The sequence below is a fragment of the Thunnus thynnus genome, unplaced genomic scaffold (assembly GCF_963924715.1).
Source record: "Thunnus thynnus unplaced genomic scaffold, fThuThy2.1 SCAFFOLD_92, whole genome shotgun sequence".
Classification (NCBI taxonomy): domain Eukaryota; kingdom Metazoa; phylum Chordata; class Actinopteri; order Scombriformes; family Scombridae; genus Thunnus; species Thunnus thynnus.
In genome coordinates, this window is record NW_027095887.1 from 1 (window position 1) to 20,587 (window position 20,587).

A 20,587-nucleotide genomic window follows, 5' to 3' on the forward strand; every position below is an offset into this window, starting at 1 on the left:
CCCCCTCCCCACGACCTGCACTCTAGCATTACTCGTACTACAGCACCTGCACCTCCTTATCCAACAGCCTTACACACGGCCAGCCTCGGCCTTTTCCTGGCTCCCGCACCTCCATCCAGCAGCTACACCCTGGCCACCGCCCAGCCACCAGTGCGCCCCCTAGCATCCGCCCGGCCCTCCCCCGTGTCTCCCACCCTCAGGCAGCAGATCCTAACCGGTAATTACATTGATGTCGCTCAACTCATTCACCCTACATCAATTAATCCTCACATCCCCAGGGAACTGCTCACCTCATTCGGCCCCTTGGAACTTAAACAGCCACTTCCTGCTCGCTCCAAGGACCTCACAGTCGCCGAGTTCGCTTTTGATTTCTCATTGTATAGAGACATAATTTGTTCAGCCTTCCCCGACCGCAGGTACGAGCTCGATGATTACTTGTCATTAATTCTCGACCTGGCCTTGCGTTTCGGCGGCAATGGATTCTATTCCTACCATATCCTCTTTGCCTCCCAAGCCGCCGGTCGCCTCCAACAGTTCAACCAGGGCACGTACTGGGGAACACTGGACCACGAGCTCTACTGCCGAGTTACTCACCCCCAAACCTGCCGTAGATCACCCGTCCATCCTCGGCCCTCTCCCCAAAGGCACTGACAGGAGAGGGAGACCTGTCCTCTACCAGGGAGGACGGATGATCTGCAATAACTTCAACGACCTCGGTTGCAGCTCCTCCAGCTGCAAATCCCTCCACACTTGTTCATTCTGCGGAGGAGCCCACGCCAGAGCCACATGCCCACACAACCCAACAAAGCAACAGCCGTAGTCAGCCCAATTGGAGTGGCAACCAGGAAGTACTCCGGGAAAAGAGGCTCATCATCGACCTCTCGTCCCCCCGCGGTTCCACTGTTCCAAGCATTAACAGCCTGATTCCCAGCCTGGACCTTTCCATGCAATACGCCACCATAGACCACGCCATTTCCCTCATCCGCCTCGCGGGCCAAGGAGCATGGTTGTCCAAGGTGGACATCACAAGTGCTTCAAAGTCCTCCCCATCCACCCCGACTACTGGCACCTCCTTGGGGTGCATATGAACCCAACTACGATAAGACAACAACCAGCGTGGAACCCTACTGTGACAAGACGCTCTACCTGTTTGTCTTCTGGACCACCAACCTGGGTGCATACTATTTTGCCGTGCGTCTAACCTTCAGCTGCAAGAGCAGCCCAAAAAAAAAAAAAAAAATTCGACTCATTGTCCTAGGCCCTCTGCTGGATTCTTTCCAACAATTATAAACTCCCGTACGTCCCTAGAATTCCTCGGCATCACCCTCAACTCCATTACACTCCAAGCATCTCTGCCTACTGAGAAACTCCACCGCATTTCTCTACTCATTCAAAACTTTCTCATGGCCAACACATGCACCAAACGTCAATTACTCTCTCTGCTGGGCCATTTCAACTACGCCACCCGCATCATCCCTCAGGGCCGATCTTTCTTGTCACACCTTCTCTCCATAGCCACCGCCGTCCCATCCATCCACGACCACGTCACGCTAGAGACCAGTTCCTCTCTTCCTGGAACGGCATCTCCTTTTACGACGACCATGTCACAGACGCCAATGACATCCAGCTATACACCGACGCCGCCCCTTCAGTCGGCTTTGGTGGTTACTACGGCGGCAGATGATTCTCTGCCGAATGGCCACCTGACTTCTCTTCCCTGGCCCCTTCCTCCACCATTTCGGAAATGTACCCGATAATCATTGCTGCCATTCTTTGGGGGCATGAATGGTCCAAAAAGACCAACGCCATCCACTCTGACAACAGCGCCGTCGTCGACATCCCCAACAAAGGCCGGTCACACAATCTGGACATCATGCAGTTCATGCGCAAGCTCACATTGGTTTCAGCCCAGCACCAGTTCATCATCCTAGCACTCCACATTCCAGGTCACAAAAACGCAATCGCTGATTCACTCCCTCGTTTCCTGTTTCAGAAATTCAGACAACTAGCTCCAGCCTCCAACCCTCTTCCAACTCCAGTCCCTTCGTTTTCAGCCACAATCTACAACTGAACCTGCAACTGGAACAACTGGTCACCATTTCACGGGACAACATCATCAACAGCGTCGCCCCTCAAACACTATCTTCATACCTCACCGGCTGGAATTCCTTTAAAGCCTTTCACGTCTCCCACGGACTCCCATTCCCTTCACTGGACATTCTTACCCTCTCCTGCTTCATTACATTCTCCCACACTCAACTCAAGATCAAGTCTTCCACCATACAGACTTACCTCAGTGGAATCAATTTCTTTGTTAAATTGATTTCCGGAGCGCCATGCCCAGCCTTGTCCCACTCTCATATTAATATGTTAATTAAAGGTCTCCGCAAGGCGGAACCGCACCCCGCACCAAAACGTTCACCCCTCATGTCGGACCTTCTGGCCCGATGCATTCACACACTCCGCACAGGCTACTTGACTCCCCACGTAGACAAAACCCTGGAGTCCATGTTTTTACTAGCTTTTTTTTTGGCTTCCTACGCTGCTCAGAAATCACAGCTCCTTCCTACTCCTTTGATCCATCACTACACGCCACATTGTCCGACATCTCTTTCCACTCTTCAGACACACTCATCTACCACCTCAAACGCAGCAAGACCAACCAGTCGGGTCAACCTCAACCCATCTACATTTTCCGCCTAGATTCATACATAAGTCCTCACGAACCCATCCATGAGTACATCAACACAAGACTAGCCAACCGAGCTTCCCCTCAAGACCCTCTGTTCATCATGGAAATGGGAAGGGTAGCAACACGTTTTTGGTTCCACCACCACTTGCGCTCAGTACTTGCCAGATCCGGAATACCCCCAGACCAGTTCTCAGGACACTCATTCCGCATTGCAGCCGCTTCCACCGCCTCTAGACAAGGCATTCCCGACAACATCATCAAAATCCTCGGCCGTTGGTCATCCCCCGCCTATCATACCTACATCCATCACGACCTGGATAACATAAAGAAATCCCATTCTCGCCTCTCTGGTTGAAGTCTCTTTGGGGGCTTCGTACAGATGCTGGACCATCGAGACAGCACCCCCACCCTGAGTCTCAACCCCCTGTTCCCACTTACCTCCCCGACGTCGACGCCTCTCCTCCTTTCATCTATCACTCTCCTATCCACTCCCTCCTTCCCCTCTTTCCCGCCTGCTCTTCTTTCTCCCCATCCCTCGACCCTCATCCCCTCGACCCTTACCCCCTCATCCCGCATCCCACGACCTCGACCCTCACCCCTGCATCCTCACACCCCAGACCCTCTCCCTTCCCCCATCCATCCTTCCCTCTCCAACCATCCCTCTAACTGTCCTTCCTCCTTTTCATCCTGCTCTTCCATCACACTCCCAATAAACCATTAAATCCATACTCTAGAAGGAGTGGTCTTGGTTAGTGAATTTGTATTTGTATTCAAGTAAAAGCGGAAAAAGGGTTTAAAATATTTTTTGTTTTTTTTATTACACTTTTAATTTTAGGATATTAAAGTGTTAAAATAAGTGTTTATGAATTAACTATCTTACGAAGGGGGTCCCCACACCTGGTCTCGAACTCCAGTCTCTCAAATCATAGACTACTGTGCTGACTACTGAGCTAAAACCAAATGCATCCCAAATGAAAAACACATGTTTGCAACTCATCACAACAGTTAAGAGTCCATAGAGGAGTAATGAGAGAACCATACGGTTTTTGTGGCTGGTGATCGAGTTAAAAAACAGAGCTAATAAGGATTTGTGTCTGAATAAACACGGGTTTTGTAGCTTCATCATCATCAGTTATGACCATAGAGGAGTAATGAGAGACCCATATGGCTTGTTGTAGGTGAATTCAGGTCAGATGACCGGCTGTAGCCCAACTCTTTTCTTTAAAGTTTACAAATTCACTAACCAAGACCACTCCTTCTAGAATATGGATTTAATGGTTTATTGGGAGTGTGATGGAAGGCAGGGTGAAAAGGAGGAAGGATAGTTAGAGGGATGGTTGGAGAGGGAAGGATGGATGGGGGAAGGGAGAGGGTCGGGGGGTGTGAGGATGCGGGGGTGAGGGTCGAGGTCGTGGGATGCGGGATGAGGGGGTAGGGGTCGAAGGGATGAGGGTCGAGGGATGGGGAGAAAGAAGAGCAGGCGGGAAAGAGGGGAAGGAGAGAGTGGATAGGAGAGTGATAGATGAAAGGAGGAGATGCGTCGACGTCGGGGAGGTAAGTGGGAACAGGGGTTGAGACTCAGGGTGGGGGTGCTGTCTCGATGATCTGGCATCTGTACGAGGCCCCCCTGTTCCTGTGTTTGAGCAGAGAAGAGAGGAAAGTTAGCGGAGGGGTCGGGTGGGAGGGACTTGCAAGCTGAGACAGAGGGGAGAGGAGCGGATATGGTGTGTCTAAATACCCTGTGGTGCGGAAATGGGTTGCATACAAGGCGTGGTCTTTGGTTCCCGAACTTTGTTTATAAGTCTATATACTTCATTTCACTAACCAAGACCACTCCTTCTAGAATATGGATTTAATGGTTTATTGGGAGTGTGATGGAAGGCAGGGTGAAAAGGAGGAAGGATAGTTAGAGGGATGGTTGGAGAGGGAAGGATGGATGGGGGAAGGGAGAGGGTCGGGGGGTGTGAGGATGCGGGGGTGAGGGTCGAGGTCGTGGGATGCGGGATGAGGGGGTAGGGGTCGAAGGGATGAGGGTCGAGGGATGGGGAGAAAGAAGAGCAGGCGGGAAAGAGGGGAAGGAGGGAGTGGATAGGAGAGTGATAGATGAAAGGAGGAGATGCGTCGACGTCGGGGAGGTAAGTGGGAACAGGGGTTGAGACTCAGGGTGGGGGTGCTGTCTCGATGATCTGGCATCTGTACGAGGCCCCCAAAGAGACTTCAACCAGAGAGGCGAGAATGGGATTTCTTAATGTTATCCGGGTCGTGATGGATGTAGGTATGAGAGTGGGACGAGGCTGGGCATGGTGCTCCGGGAATCCGGGAAATTGATTCCGCTGAGGTAGGTCTGTATGGTGGAAGACTTGATCTTGAGTTGAGTGTGGGAGAATGTAATGAAGCAGGAGAGGGTAAGAATGTCCGGTGAAGGGAATGGGAGTCCGTGGGAGACGTGAAAGGTTTTAAAGGAATTCCAGCCGGTGAAGTATGGAGATAGTGTTCAAGGGGTGAAGCTGTTGATGATGTTGTCCCGTGAAGTGGTAGCCAGTTGTTCCAGTTGCGGGTTCAGTTGTAGATTGTGGCTGAAAACGGTGGGACTGGAGTTGGAAGAGGGTTGGAGGCTGGAGCTAGTTGTCTGAATTTCTGAAACATGAAACGAGAGAGTGAATCGGCGATTGCGTTTTTGTGGCCTGGAATGTGGAGTGCTCGGATGATGAACTAGTGCTGGGCTGAAACCAATGTGAGCTTGCGCATGAACTGCATGATATCCAGATTGTGTGACCGGCCTTTGTTGAGGATGTCGACGACGGCACTGTTGTCGGAGTGGATGGCGATGGTCTTTTTGGACCATTCATGCCCCCAAAGAATGGCAGCGATGACAATCGGGTACATTTCTGAAATGGTGGAGGAAGGGGCCAGGGAAGAGAAGTCGGGTGGCCATTCGGCAGAGAACCATCTGCCGCCGTAGTAACAACCGAAGCCGACTGAAGGGGCGGCGTCGGTGTATAGCTGGATGTCATTGGCGTCTGTAACGTGGATGTCGTAAAAGAAGGAGATGCCATTCCAGGAAGAGAGGAACTGGTGCCACATTTTTAGTTCCATCTTGCACGCGCTGTCTAGCGTGACGTGGTCGTGGATGGATGGGACGGCGGTGGCTATGGAGAGAAGGTGTGACAAGAAAGATCGGCCCTGAGGGATGATGCGGGTGGCGTAGTTGAAATGGCCCAGCAGAGAGAGTAATTGACGTTTGGTGCATGTGTTGGCCATGAGAAAGTTTTGAATGAGTAGAGAAATGCGGTGGAGTTTCTCAGTAGGCAGAGATGCTTGGAGTGTAATGGAGTTGAGGGTGATGCCGAGGAATTCCAAGGATGTGCTTGGGCCTTCTGTTTTCTCTGGAGACAGGGGAACGCCGAGATCAGTGAATGCGGAAATCATTGTGGTGAGACCGTATGACGGGGGCGAAGACGGTGGCGTGACCGTGAGGAAGTCGTCAAGTAGGTGGATGATGTATGGGAGTTTATAATTGTTGGAAAGAATCCAGCAGAGGGCTTCGGACAATGAGTCGAAAATTTTTGGGCTGCTCTTGCAGCCGAAGGTTAGACGCACGGCAAAATAGTATGCGCCCTTCCAGGAGACCCCGAAGGGGTGCCAGTAGTCGGGGTGGATGGGGAGGACTTTGAAAGCACTTGTGATGTCCGCCTTGGACAACCATGCTCCCTGGCCCGCGAGTCGGATGAGGGAAATGGCGTGGTCTATGGTGGCGTATTGCATGGAAAAGTCCAGGCTGGGAATCAGGCTGTTAATGCTTGGAAAGGTGGAACCGTGGGGGGACGAGAGGTCGATGATGAGCCTCTTTTTCCCAGAGTACTTCCTGGTTGCCACTCCGATTGGGCTGACTCTGAAAGACGGGAAAGGGGGGCTGGAGAAAGGGCCAATCATGAAGGCGTCATCAACTTCTTTTTGCAGTAGTCTGTCAACTGTGGTGGGTTCAGACAGGGCTGATTGCAAGTTGTTGCATATGTGAGTGGACTCAGGTGTGGCCTGCAGACCCGGATGGAAACCGTAAGTGAAGCCCTGAATGAGGAAGTTGACGAACTGGGTGTCTGGATGGTTTTGTAGGGCGGTGGCTAGGGCGTTGATGTTAACGGGGGTATTGAGATGCTTACACAGCTGTTGCTTTGTCGGGTTGTGTGGGCATGTGGCTCTGGCGTGGGCTCCCCCGCAGAATGAACAAGTGTGGAGGAATTTGCAGCTGGAGGAGCTGCAACTGAGGTCGTTGAAGTTATTGCAGATCATCCGTCCTCCCTGGTAGAGGACAGGTCTCCCTCTCCTGTCCGTGCCTTTGGGGAGGGGGCCGAGGATGGACGGGTGATCTAAGGCAGGTTTGGGGGTGATGGATGGTGGGGGAGCCACCGATGGCAAGTAGTGTGGCATGGCTGGGCTTCGCTTGTCTGTTACCGAGGCGCGGGGCAGGGGGGCGGAGAGGGTGCATGCTGCGGCGGGATGGGAAGGGGCGCCGCACGTTTCGCAGTGCAGAGAAGCGCGAGCTGCGAAAACTTGGCAGTATAGCTCGTGGTCCAATGTTCCCCAGTACGTGGTTGAACTGTTGGAGGCGACCGGCGGCTTGGGAGGCAAAGAGGATATGATAGGTATAGAAACCGTTGCCGCCGAAACGCAAGGTCAGGTCGAGAATTAATGACAAGTAATCATCGAGCTCGGACCTGCGGTCGGGGAAGGCTGAACAAATTATGTCTCTATACAATGAGAACGCAAAAGCGAACTCGGCGACTGTGAGGTCCTTGGAGCGAGCAGGAAGTGGCTGTTTAAGTTCTGAGGGGCCGAATGAGGTGAGCAGTTCCCTGGGGATGTGAGGATTAATTGATGTAGGGTGAATGAGTTGAGCGAGATCAATGTAATTACCGGTTAGGATCTGCTGCCTGAGGGTGGGAGACACGGGGGAGGGCCGGGCGGATGCTAGGGGGCGCACTGGTGGCTGGGCGGTGGCCAGGGTGTAGATGCTGGATGGAGGTGTGGGAGCCAGGAAAAGGCCGAGGCTGGCCGTGTGTAAGGCTGTAGGATAAGGAGGTGCAGGTGCTGTAGTACGGGTAATGCTAGAGTGCGGGTCGTGGGGAGCCGGGGGGTAGGGGAGGAGACAGGGAGGGTGAAAAGAAGAAAGAGGAGGAACAGGTTGGGTGTAACTCGTGGAGCTGCTGGGGCCCGCTGTTGTTTGTGCTGTCTGAGCGGCTGCCGTGGTTGGTGTGGGTGGAGGAGCAGCTGAGATGGCCGGGAGGGAAGGAGCAGCAGAGATAGGAGCCGGAGAGGAGGAAGGGATGCTGGGGTGATGGAATGTATATGCATGGGATGTAAGTGCGGCTGAAGAGAAAGTAGGAGGAGGAAATGGCTGTGGAGCAGAGAGAGCCTGCATAGGGTTAGAAGCAGACTGTACTGGGGAGGCTGAGGTTGCTGAGGAGGAAGGTGTGCGTGTGGCGGTGCGACGTGCCGTGACGTCACGGACGTCGTCACGCGCGCGACGTCGGGAACCCGGAAGATCGTGGGAAGATGGACGGGAGAGAGTGCTGTCCTTCAGGGAGTTTGTGTATAGTTGAAACAGTCTTGCCTTGTTGTCGGTGCGGTGGAAGGGAATGTTATTTTGGCTGAGGAAATGCTTTAAGCGAGCGACGGTCCACTCGGACATGTTTGGGGCCGAGGAGCGGTCCGTACGCCGGAGGCGAGGAGAGCGCTGTGCGCGGTGGCTGCTCCTCTTGGGCGGGCTCCGGGATCTCGAGCGAGGCTGGAGTGAGCGTCGGGAATAAGTAGCTTCCTTCGGACGCCGAGTACGGGACCTTCCCCTGGAGCCGCTGGGGATCGAGGGCTCGACGATACCGTCGTCGACGGAGGATGAGGGCCGAGAGGCCGGGATGAGGGAAACCGAGGAGCGCAGGCGAGGCTGCCGGAAAGATCGGACGCCGGGGGACTCCGGGACTTCGAACGAGTCCTCGTCCGAAGCGTTGAGGAGCAGTTCGAGGTCCATGATGTGAGTAAGAAGTTTTAAGTTTATGCTGGTGTGTCACAGGGTGCTTGCAAGCTGAGACAGAGGGGAGAGGAGCGGATATGGTGTGTCTAAATACCCTGTGGTGCGGAAATGGGTTGCGTACAAGGCGTGGTCTTTGGTTCCCGAACTTTGTTTATAAGTCTATAAACTTCATTTAGGGATAACACACACACACACACACACACACGTATCAGTTTACTCTCAGTGACATACCACCAACTGAATCAAAACCTTTCAAATCATAGTCTCCACATATTGACTCAAACAATACCTAACAATAATATCATAATATGATATTCTGTGATGCACCTACAGTAGGGATGCACGATATTATCGGCATGTCATCAGTATCGGCTGATATAAGCTCTAAAATGAAATATCAGCATCTGCATGAAATGAACATTTTCTGCCAATTATGAGAGGCCGATTTGTTGCCATCCCTTCCGCCACCTGACTGCTTCCCTCCATGGACTGTTTTACCCTGACGGTCCTGGTGCTTCCGCCGCAGGCTCCACTTCACTCAGCTGCCCGCCAGCTGCTTCTTCTAGCGGAGGCTAGCTGGCTGTGCTTCCCTCTGGCCGTGCTGCTGCTAACGCTCCACTAGCCTCTCAGCTAACATTAGCCCCAGCTCTCCATGTGGATCCAACCGGAGCACCGAGCCCCGGTTTGTTATTCAGGTTAAAGTGGGAAGAAGCAGCGAGTCTAATGGGCAGCTTGAGTGAAGTGGAGCCTGCGGAGGAAGCACAGGGACAGTCAGGGTGAAACAGTCCGCGGAGGAGCTGCTTTTTTCAGCTGCACAGATAGGAAACACCTTGGCTGACAGGATGTACCAGTCTGTTTGGGAAAAAAACCTTCTTCTTTTTGGTTTATAACGGCGGTTGGCAACCAGCGTATTAGGTGCATTACCACCACCTTCTGCTCCGGAGTGTGGACCAGACATTAATCCTGTCTGTCTATTAAACTCAAAGAAAACTCTACTGCTCCACCCACTTGGCAGGTTCATTGAAGTTTTAGTGCCGAGTTCCTGTTCCTTCATAAATTGTCTTTCTTGATCATACTTAGTACTATCTATGATTGCATGCGTAATAGTCTCCTCAGCCAGCTGGAAAAAAATATGTGCATATATCGATATCCAATATCGTGCATCCCTAATCTACAGCAGACAGCCATCCTGACATATGCACAAACTAGGGATGCATGATATTGGATTTTTTGCCGATATCAGATATGCCGATATTTCCAACACATTGTGGCCGATTGCTGATGCCGATACCGACGTTGTTCAGCCTACATCACCTTCTTCAGCCCACATCACCTGCTGCCGAAGCCGCTGTTTCATCCAGTCCTCCTGGGGAAAAACGGGTGCATGAAAGGCTTCACAGAGTAACAATGGCTCCATTTAAACAGATGTTTAAATTCAGTGCATGTAGTATTTAAGGGACTGGCTAAGTACCAGACAACATCGCAAGACCTAACAGGATGTAGAACAGGTTGGTGGTCCAGAAGACAAACAGGTAGAGCGTCTTGTCACAGTAGGGTTCCACGCTGGTTGTTGTCTTATCGTAGTTGGGTTCATAGATGGAGTAAATCCACACATTACCTAAAGAAAAAGAGGCCCAAGCAAGTTAATACTTCTCACAAAAGTAAACATATTTTCACATCATATAACAAGCACAACATGGTGGCACAAGGGTGAAGCATCTGTGTGTTAAATCTAGAGGCCTGTAAATGTTACTGCACTGCGTTTATTTACTAATAAGCACGAGAAGAAAGCTTTAATATCATGATTTCTCTTTAAACTTAAATTAATAGGTTTTTGGGGGCAGAAGAACAAGCTGTAAACACAAGATTGATGTATTATACTTCATGGACAAGTTATGGCAAACATGTTAGCAAAAAGGATTGCATGGATTTACAGCAGACATGGAGCAACATTAGCATCCATCTGGAGTCGTGTTTATGACCATCCAGTGAATGCAAGTCCAAAATTTACTAATCTTTTAGCTGTTTTGAGGCAAATAGTAACTGCATTCCAACTGCGTCTGCGACTTTCAATATACTGTTTTTCACTCTTTGACCTTCCTGCGTTTTTCTAACCACACCCAGTGTGTTGTTCTCTCTCAGCAGCTGCAGATGGACAGGAAGAGAAACTAAATGAGACTTGAAAAGTGACTGAGTGTTTTCAACTTTTCAAACATTACATTTGTCTGAAGAGACCCTTTCACATTGTCACTACAAAGCATTTTTTCCTTTAATTTTTAAATGTTAAATCTCTGTTGAGCTGTTCTGGAAAAAAAAGTTGTGTATTCATGCACCGCTTATTCAGGTGGTATTTTAAAATTACACAAGTTAATGCTACTGCAGAGTATAATATTCTTTGGAAATCAAAAACATTTAATATTAATTTTGATGAATGTATTACATTCATGAAGAGAAGTAAGATCAATGGATGCAACATCCTAGCAGTCTGAAAATTGAAAAGACAGATTTGTATTTATTACGATTATACAAATCAAAGATACAGTAAGTCTTCACGTAGTGGAAAATGACAGAATGAAGAAATCTTCAAACAAATACAATAACAATGTTTATAAAGATTATTGCTTTGCTTCCTCTGTTTCTCTAGATTTCTTCTTTGTCTGAGTTTCTCAGAGCTTTGCAGAGCATGTTGTCAACTGTGACTTCCTTTCCAACTAAACCACAGAGGAAGTTCAAGCTTGTTTGAGAGGAACTAGCTCTGCGCAGCTCTGGTAATTACGTGACAATACATACATGTTTGAATCCTAATGTGCATGCATTGTCACGTATTCAGTTTTCAGAGTGAGGCACCACAGCTTCTCTCCACCAAACAAATATACAGTTCTGAAAGTCTATGTCCATGTAAATTCAAAATGGCTGACTTCCTTTTTGGTGAAGGGTTTGGCTCCAAGAGGCTCTTTGTAAGTCTGGACATGATACATGTGCCTACCAAATTTGGTATATCTAGGTGAAACCTAAATGTGGGGGATTCAACTTTGAAATTTAATGGGGGGCGCTATCAAGCCATTTTGCCACACCAATGCCCAAGATCCATAAAACATATAAATGTTCACCACTTCTGACACGTGGAAAGTTTCATGATTTTTTGAGCCCCTCAAAAAAAAAGTGTGACTTCCTTTCCAACTAAACCACAGAGGAAGTTCGAGCTTGTTTGAGAGGAACTAGTTCTGCGTGGATTACTGGTAATCACATGACAATACATACATGTTTGAATCCTAATGTGCATGCATTGTCACGTATTCAGTTTTCAGAGTGAGGCACCACAGCTTCTCTCCACCAAACAAATATACAGTTCTGAAAGTCCATGTCTAAAATATAATGTTAGAGTAAACTGTGTTGTATACATTTTATTCTACTATTTTGGGTCTGTTTTGTTTTGTGTTTTGAAGTTCTTTATTTTGGGAATTTAATATTGAAAAAGCTGCACATGTGGAGGGTACCTACTTTTGTCTAACTCAGGCTATCGAACCCCTGCTTATGTTGAATTTAACAATGCATTTTTTCATGAAACAGGGACTGAGTATTTGACTCTTTGACACTTACATTTAAGCCTGGCAGTACTTCAGGGCAAGTATGAACAGGAGGAACAATTACAGAGATCAATAACTATTTCAATATACATATGGGCTTGTGAGTTTTCTGTCAAGAATTACTGTCACATCAGATGTTTGATGTGATGAAATTGCACCATTTTAACTACGAGTTTTGAGTTGTCCCAAAATGCATTGTGACACTGGAAGAGAATAAAGGTAATCTCCAAAGTTGGACATGTGAGATTTTCACTCGACAGCAACAATGAGAGTCATTGCTGTAAAATCAGTAACAGTAAATGTCTTATCTTCATTGTGAGTAGCTACAACCTTTAAACGCTGCTTACATGTTAACACATCAGTAATTTCACGCAATTTTTTTAAAAGAAGAACTTTTGACATTTTGATTAACTTTAACAGTCCTTTCTTTACGGTATAAACTTTATTATTAACAAATGCAGTAAAATATTGAATTAAGGTATTGGTTTTATTGTTTCATTAAAGTACTGTAGGGTAAGAAAAATAGTATTTCTTCCACCACTGTTGAAGTATGAAATTGTATTCAGTAAGTATTTCCTACTCTTATCTTTAAGTTTCACTTTTGAAGGTATGTGGTTTTGGCTTTTAAAGTCAAAGGAGTCCTATAAAGGAGTTCCTATAAAAGATTTGTATAAAAATACAATCACACTTTTAAATGTATGAAAAATAACATTTTTAAGTCCAATTTAAATAGACTATAATGATATAATGCCTCATAAATAACATCAATACTGACAGATAAATGTGTTCAGGCCTGGACTCTTATCAAACATGAGAAATTTGGGGCAGATTGGACAGTGTAAAGTCGAGTAAACTTCCTGTTTAATGCCCCAAACATGTTTTGGGGAAAAACTGACCACCACGCCACGCCATGCCAAGGGCATTCCATGAAAACTAAAAAGCTTCACAATTTAACGTTGCAAAGGTCTTTAGATGACACCGACCAAATTTGATGTCACTCGGGTTAAATCTCTAGGAGGGGTTTGTTAAAATACAACATCTGCAAATGGCAAAAACTGTGAAAAAATTGCAAAGTAAATTCAAAATGGCTGACTTCCTGTTGGACTTAAGTATGGCTCCAAGAGGCTTTTTTTGTGCGTCTGGACATGGTACATGTGCCTACTAAATTTCGTTCATTGTCAAACTTGTCAAAGGTGGGGGCTTTGAATTTGAAATTTTCTAGGGGGCACCCTTACGTCATTTTGCCACACCCAAGCCCAAGACCCATATCAGACAAGTAAATACACCACTTCTGATGTGCGCCCAGTTTCCTGAGTTTTCAAGTATCCCTAGCCCCTCAAATACAGTTTCCTGTTTCCAATAATGTATCACCATGGCAATGGATTTTGATAAAAACTCAAAAGCTTCTCCATTTAGCATCATCAATGTCATACAACATGGCAGACCATATTTTAGGAGGACGCAGTTAACCTGCTAGGAGTTCTGGTGAATGTCACTGGGTCCACTCAAAGAAAGGAAATCAAGGGCTACTACCTCTAGGGAGTTAGATACCTCAACAGGTTTGAGTGAGGCTCGTGGTTCAGCCCTTTCTCTCTGTAGGCTTCAGACAATACACCCAGCTTGAAACTCCTGTATCTCCTTTTCCATGCCTGGCCAATAAATGGCATTCTCTTTTGCTTGGTGTGTCATATTTTAAGCTATTCCTCTGCCTCCTTTAGTGATAATGGTACGTGTAAAAATATAGTTTATTTGTAGTGTTGGAGGCGAGGCTTAATGAATTGGAAGCGCGGCTCCGCACCATGGAAAACCAATCATTAGCTAGTGTAGTTAGCCAGCCCCCAGTAGCCGGTGCGGGCTGACCTAGCATAACTCCTACTCCCCTGGTAGTTCCTGAGCAGCCGGGAAGCCAGGGTGGCTGGGTGACTGTCGGACGGACGCATAGCCCTAAGCAGAAGCCCATGGTTCACCACCAACCAGTTCACGTTTCTAACAGTTTCTCCCCACTCAGTGACACACCCACTGAGAAACCAACTCTGTTTACTGGCAGCTCCATAGTGTGAAATGTGAAGGTAGTGACACCAGCGACCATGGTCAAATGCACTCATGGGGCCAGAGCGAGCAACATAGAATCAAATTTAAAACTGCTGGCTAAGGATAAGCATAACTATGGTAGGATTGTTATTCATGTCGGTGGGAATGACTCTCGATTCCGCCAATTGGAGGTCACTAAAATTAATGTTGAGTCGGTGTATACATATGCAAAGATAATGTCAGGCTCCATAGTTTTTCTCTGGGCCCCTGCCTAATCTGACCAGTGATGACATGTATAGCTGCATGTCATCATTCAACCACTGGCTGTCAAGGTGGTGTCCAGCAAACGATGTGGGCTTCACAGGCTATTGGCAGACTTTCTGGGGAAGACCTGGTCTGATTAGGAGAGACGGCATACATCCCACTTTGGATGGAGCTGCTCTCATATCTAGAAACATGGCTGAGTTTATTAGTAGACCAAAACCATGACAACCCAGATTTGAGACCAGGAGGCAGAGCTTCAGTCCTACATGCTCCTCTGCGCTTCCAGTAGAGCAGTTACCCACCCAAAACCACATAGAAACTGCCTGTCCCCCGACCACTTAAATCAATTGAATCTAAAGTAAACCAAAGAGAATTCATTCATAAAAATCTGACAAAAAATAACACCACCACTGCAATAGTACAACAAAATAGGAGAATTAAATGTGGACTCTTAAACATTAAGTCTGTCATCTAAAGCTGTATTAGTACATAATGATCTAATCTCAGATTATCATATTGATTTATTTTGTCTTACTGAAACTTGGCTGTGTCTGTAAATAATTGTAATTACACCCAAAATGTAACTGCAATAAAAAACAAATAAAGGCAATAACTGGCCACAGCCTTACACATTGCAAAAAAGGAAATGTCTATTTAGGGGCACTTGTCATGTTTCAGATGTCTACAAGTTGTCAGGAGTTACTGTCACTGAGATAACAAAGATAACAGAGTTTTTCTCCACCTCTGTGTCAGCTGGGTTGTCTACACATGATATTGCACAAAGAACATCTGTGGTGTGTGTGTGTGTGTGTGTGTGTGTGTGTGTATGTGTGTGTTTCAAATCAGCACTCTGTTTTAAGATCTCTCTGCTTAGCAGAAAAACATCTCCCATTTTTACACATTCCCATGAAACACATTTGTGAATGATTGTTTCCCTCTTCATGTAGTCCTTACTGTTTACATTTCCATTTATTGCTTTTTTCTGAACCAAACCAATCAACAAATAAATGCCACACTTCCTTGTCAGAACACATTATTTTAAATCTCACAGGAAGAAGCATCCATACACAATGGATTGTCCGCTGCATTTGAAAGCCATCCATCAGCAAACCAAACTCTTTATGTAGTCCTTATTACCGGTAACGTATCCCATCTTCATGTTTCCTCCTAAGAGTTTTCTCTTATAGAATCATTTTTTGATGAATAAATATGCTTCAAAAAACATAAGTTCTCCGTATATCTTTAGATAAAATAGTCATTTTGTTAACAGCAATCTGGGCTCAGATCAGTCTGCCTTGCAAAATTACATTTCACTGGTAACATAGTTTCATCTTTCCCTTCTTACAGTTTAAATTTCCATTTTCTGAGCTTACACAAGTGATGACTAATGAATCAAAAAAGCCTGATTATGTTTTATTTTTTCACCTTGTAGTATTTTTGTGATAAGAGATGAATAACAAAAAAAACATGTAACGCTGGTGCTTGAGGTTATTTTAATCTCCGGAATGTGCATCAGATACACATGAAAACACAGATTAATATACTTTTCATCGCTGTTATAAAATCAACCAACAATCATATATGTTTGTTGGGTCGCTGCCTTTTAATCACCACAACAAGACAGGAGGCCCATGCAACAGCCACACAACATCACAAGACCTAACAGGATGTAGGACAGGTTGGTGGTCCAGAAGGCAAACAGGTAGACCGTCTTGTCACAGTAGGGTTCCACGCTGGTTGTTGTCTTATTGTAGTTGGGTTCGTAGATGGAGTAAATCCACACATTACCTAAAGAAAAAGAGGCCCAAGCAAGTTAATACTTCTCACAAAAGTAAACATATTTTCACATCATATAACAAGCACAACATGGTGGCACAAGGGTGAAGCATCTGTGTGTTAAATCTAGAGGCCTGTAAATGTTACTGCACTGCGTTTATTTACTAATAAGCACGAGAGGAAAGCTTTAATATCATGATTTCTCTTTAAACTTAAATTAATAGGTTTTTGGGGGCAGAAGAACAAGCTGTAAACACAAGATTGACATATTATACTTCATGGACAAGCTATGGCAAACATGTTAGCAAAAAGGATTGCATGGATTTACAGCAGACATGGAGCAACATTAGCATCCATCTGGAGTCGTGTTTATGACCATCCAGTGAATGCAAGTCCAAAATTTACTAATCTTTTAGCTTAGTTTTGAGGCAAATAGTAACTGCATTCCAACTGCGTCTGCGACTTTCAATATACTGTTTTTCACTCTTTGACCTTCCTGCGTTTTTCTAACCACACCCAGTGTGTTGTTCTCTCTCAGCAGCTGCAGATGGACAGGAAGAGAAACTAAATGAGACTTGAAAAGTGAAAAGTGAAAGTTTTCAACTTTCCAAACATTACATTTGTCTGAAGAGACCCTTTCACATTGTCACTACAAAACATTTTTTCCTTTAATTTTTAAATGTTAAATCTCTGTTGACCTGTTCTGGAAAAAAAAGTTGTGTATTCATGCACCGCTTATTCAGGTGGTATTTTAAAATTACACAAGTTAATGCTACTGCAGAGTATAATATTCTTTGGAAATCAAAAACATTTAATATTAATTTTGATGAATGTATTACATTCATGAAGAGAAGTAAGATCAATGGATGCAACATCCTAGCAGTCTGAAAATTGAAAAGACAGATTTGTATTTATTACGATTATACAAATCAAAGATACAGTAAGTCTTCACTTAGTGGAAAATGACAGAATGAAGAAATCTTCAAACAAATACAATAACAATGTTTATAAAGATTATGCATGTTGTCAACTGTGACTTCCTTTCCAACTAAACCACAGAGGAGGTTCGAGCTTGTTTGAGAGGAACTAGCTCTGCGCAGCTCTGGTAATTACGTGACAATACATACATGTTTGAATCCTAATGTGCATGCATTGTCACGTATTCAGTTTTCAGAGTGAGGCACCACAGCTTCTCTCCACCAAACAAATATACAGTTCTGAAAGTCTATGTCCATGTAAATTCAAAATGGCTGACTTCCTTTTTGGTGAAGGGTTTGGCTCCAAGAGGCTCTTTGTAAGTCTGGACATGATACATGTGCCTACCAAATTTGGTATATCTAGGTGAAACCTAAATGTGGGGGATTCAACTTTGAAATTTAATGGGGGGCGCTATCAAGCCATTTTGCCACACCAATGCCCAAGATCCATAAAACATATAAATGTTCACCACTTCTGACACGTGGAAAGTTTCATGATTTTTTGAGCCCCTCAAAAAAAAAGTGTGACTTCCTTTCCAACTAAACCACAGAGGAAGTTCGAGCTTGTTTGAGAGGAACTAGTTCTGCGTGGATTACTGGTAATCACATGACAATACATACATGTTTGAATCCTAATGTGCATGCATTGTCACGTATTCAGTTTTCAGAGTGAGGCACCACAGCTTCTCTCCACCAAACAAATATACAGTTCTGAAAGTCCATGTCTAAAATATAATGTTAGAGTAAACTGTGTTGTATACATTTTATTCTACTATTTTGGGTCTGTTTTGTGTTTTGAAGTTCTTTATTTTGGGAATTTAATATTGAAAAAGCTGCACATGTGGAGGGTACCTACTTTTGTCTAACTCAGGCTATCGAACCCCTGCTTATGTTGAATTTAACAATGCATTTTTTCATGAAACAGGGACTGAGTATTTGACTCTTTGACACTTACATTTAAGCCTGGCAGTACTTCAGGGCAAGTATGAACAGGAGGAACAATTACAGAGATCAATAACTATTTCAATATACATATGGGCTTGTGAGTTTTCTGTTAAGAATTACTGTCACATCAGATGTTTGATGTGATGAAATTGCACCATTTTAACTACGAGTTTTGAGTTGTCCCAAAATGCATTGTGACACTGGAAAAGAATAAAGGTAATCTCCAAAGTTGGACATGTGAGATTTTCACTCGACAGCAACAATGAGAGTCATTGCTGTAAAATCAGTAACAGTAAATGTCTTATCTTCATTGTGAGTAGCTACAACCTTTAAACGCTGCTTACATGTTAACACATCAGTAATTTCACGCAATTTTTTTAAAAGAAGAACTTTTGACATTTTGATTAACTTTAACAGTCCTTTCTTTACGGTATAAACTTTATTATTAACAAATGCAGTAAAATATTGAATTAAGGTATTGGTTTTATTGTTTCATTAAAGTACTGTAGGGTAAGAAAAATAGTATTTCTTCCACCACTGTTGAAGTATGAAATTGTATTCAGTAAGTATTTCCTACTCTGATCTTTAAGTTTCATTGTTGAAGGTATGTGGTTTTGACTTTTAAAGTCAAAGGAGTCCTATAAAGGAGTTCCTATAAAAGATTTGTATAAAAATACAATCACACTTTTAAATGTATGAAAAATAACATTTTTAAGTCCAATTTAAATAGACTATAATGATATAATGCCTCATAAATAACATCAATACTGACAGATAAATGTGTTCAGGCCTGGACTCTTATCAAACATGAGAAATTTGGGGCAGATTGGACAGTGTAAAGTTGAGTAAACTTCCTGTTTAATGCCATGCCATTTAATGACATGGCTATAATGTTAGCAAACAGTCGTCTTTACACATCCAGCAGATGAGTGTTCGCCTTAAAACTAAAACAATCTGCTAAAAAAGGCTCAAATATATATAGGGATGGAGAGTTGGGTTATAAATTTTCTGTAACTGCAAGCAACACATTTTCACATTAAACAGAGCATTTGTCAATATAAACATAAGGATAAGTGGAGCATTAATTTATTGAGTCAGTGCATTGATTATGCATTGGTTGCAGTCTTTGTGCTTACCAGCGATGAACCAGCAGAAGAGGAAGAGAGAGACCAGGCCGCTGCAGACAATGCCGAGACTTCCAGAATTGTAAGCCATGGTGGAGAACAAGGACAGCATTGTGATGATTCCCATTACCATTAAATAGATGGGGATGTAGGGCTGCTGTGGACAGTCATTTTTGTACACTGCTCCTGTGAGACACAAGGACAAAATCTATTAATCATTTCACTTCATTTTACCGGTGGTGATTTCAATCAACAATTATGGTTGTCTGATATTTCAAAATAATTTAAAAAATACAATTTTATTACACCTTCCTGATAGTAAATGCACAGTCACTTACCCATTACTAGCTGAGCAATGGGCATGATGGACATAATCACCAGGGAACATACTGTGTGAAAACAGACAATATTTTCAGGTCAACAATGACACCCGCAGCAGCTACAGATGATGTGAGGATGACAAGTGTGCAAGTGTGACCTTAGCTCATCACTGTTTCTCACCGTGTACTGGTTTTGAAGGTTTAGAAAGTTCGCTGATGTTTGTGCCACCCCAAGACATTGTCAGTAATGATCAGTCTACAGACTTAAACAGATAAAGTACATCAGCAGCTTGTTTTTTCCAGGTACAAACTGCTTGTAGGACATTTCTCAAGAAGTGCTCTTAATCCACATATAGTGGTGAAATAACACTACAAAAGTAAGGGACAAAATTTATGTCGTATTTCTACTTTCAGCAACAACAGTATCAGCAAGAATACTAACAGTAACATAAATCTAATAAAATAACCAATAACAGTCTCTACAGGGAGAGGATGGTTTGATTATTCTTTTTTATGCACAATAAACTAATATTTGATTTTAGACTAATAATTAAATATATTTACCTTGCTGTGTGTCAGATGGGCTGCACCTCGTCTCTGGTGGCTGGAAGGGAAAGTGAAAGCCTTTTTGAGAGACTGTTATGCTTGAATACAACAATTTATAGGTTGCAAACAGTTCATCGTTCATGTGTTCTTCTGAAGTTTGTGGTTATGGGTCTCAACTTCCTAGTTAAGTGCTTTTTTTGCTTTTTTTTATAAATTGATGCTTGTTTTCTGTTCCCTTACTATTGAAAGTGTCTGGTAATGAGTAGTGAGTCAGAAATTATAATAAAAATGATTAGT

At 44.8% G+C, this 20,587-nt stretch overlaps 2 protein-coding genes and 1 pseudogene across 2 annotated transcripts; 1 reads left to right on the plus strand and 2 right to left on the minus strand.

Moving 5' to 3' along the window:
* Positions 1–67: 67 nt before the first annotated feature.
* On the plus strand, positions 68–2,448 carry LOC137178755 (uncharacterized; annotated as a pseudogene).
* A 2,765-nt stretch (positions 2,449–5,213) lies between these two features.
* LOC137178753 (uncharacterized) lies at positions 5,214–8,717 on the minus strand. Its single transcript, XM_067583968.1, is given in 2 exon segments — positions 5,214–7,309; positions 7,476–8,717. Coding segments are annotated over 2 exon segments (3,300 nt in total). The 3' UTR covers positions 5,214–5,251.
* Positions 8,718–16,204: 7,487 nt separating this feature from the next.
* On the minus strand, positions 16,205–19,900 carry LOC137178754 (transmembrane protein 272-like). Its single transcript, XM_067583969.1, has 3 exons — positions 19,763–19,900; positions 19,437–19,610; positions 16,205–16,390 (listed from the first exon to the last, which is right to left on the minus strand). Exons 1-3 carry the CDS (start codon positions 19,794–19,796, stop codon positions 16,206–16,208), a joined length of 393 nt encoding a protein of 130 aa, XP_067440070.1. The 5' UTR covers positions 19,797–19,900; the 3' UTR covers position 16,205.
* Positions 19,901–20,587: the final 687 nt, after the last annotated feature.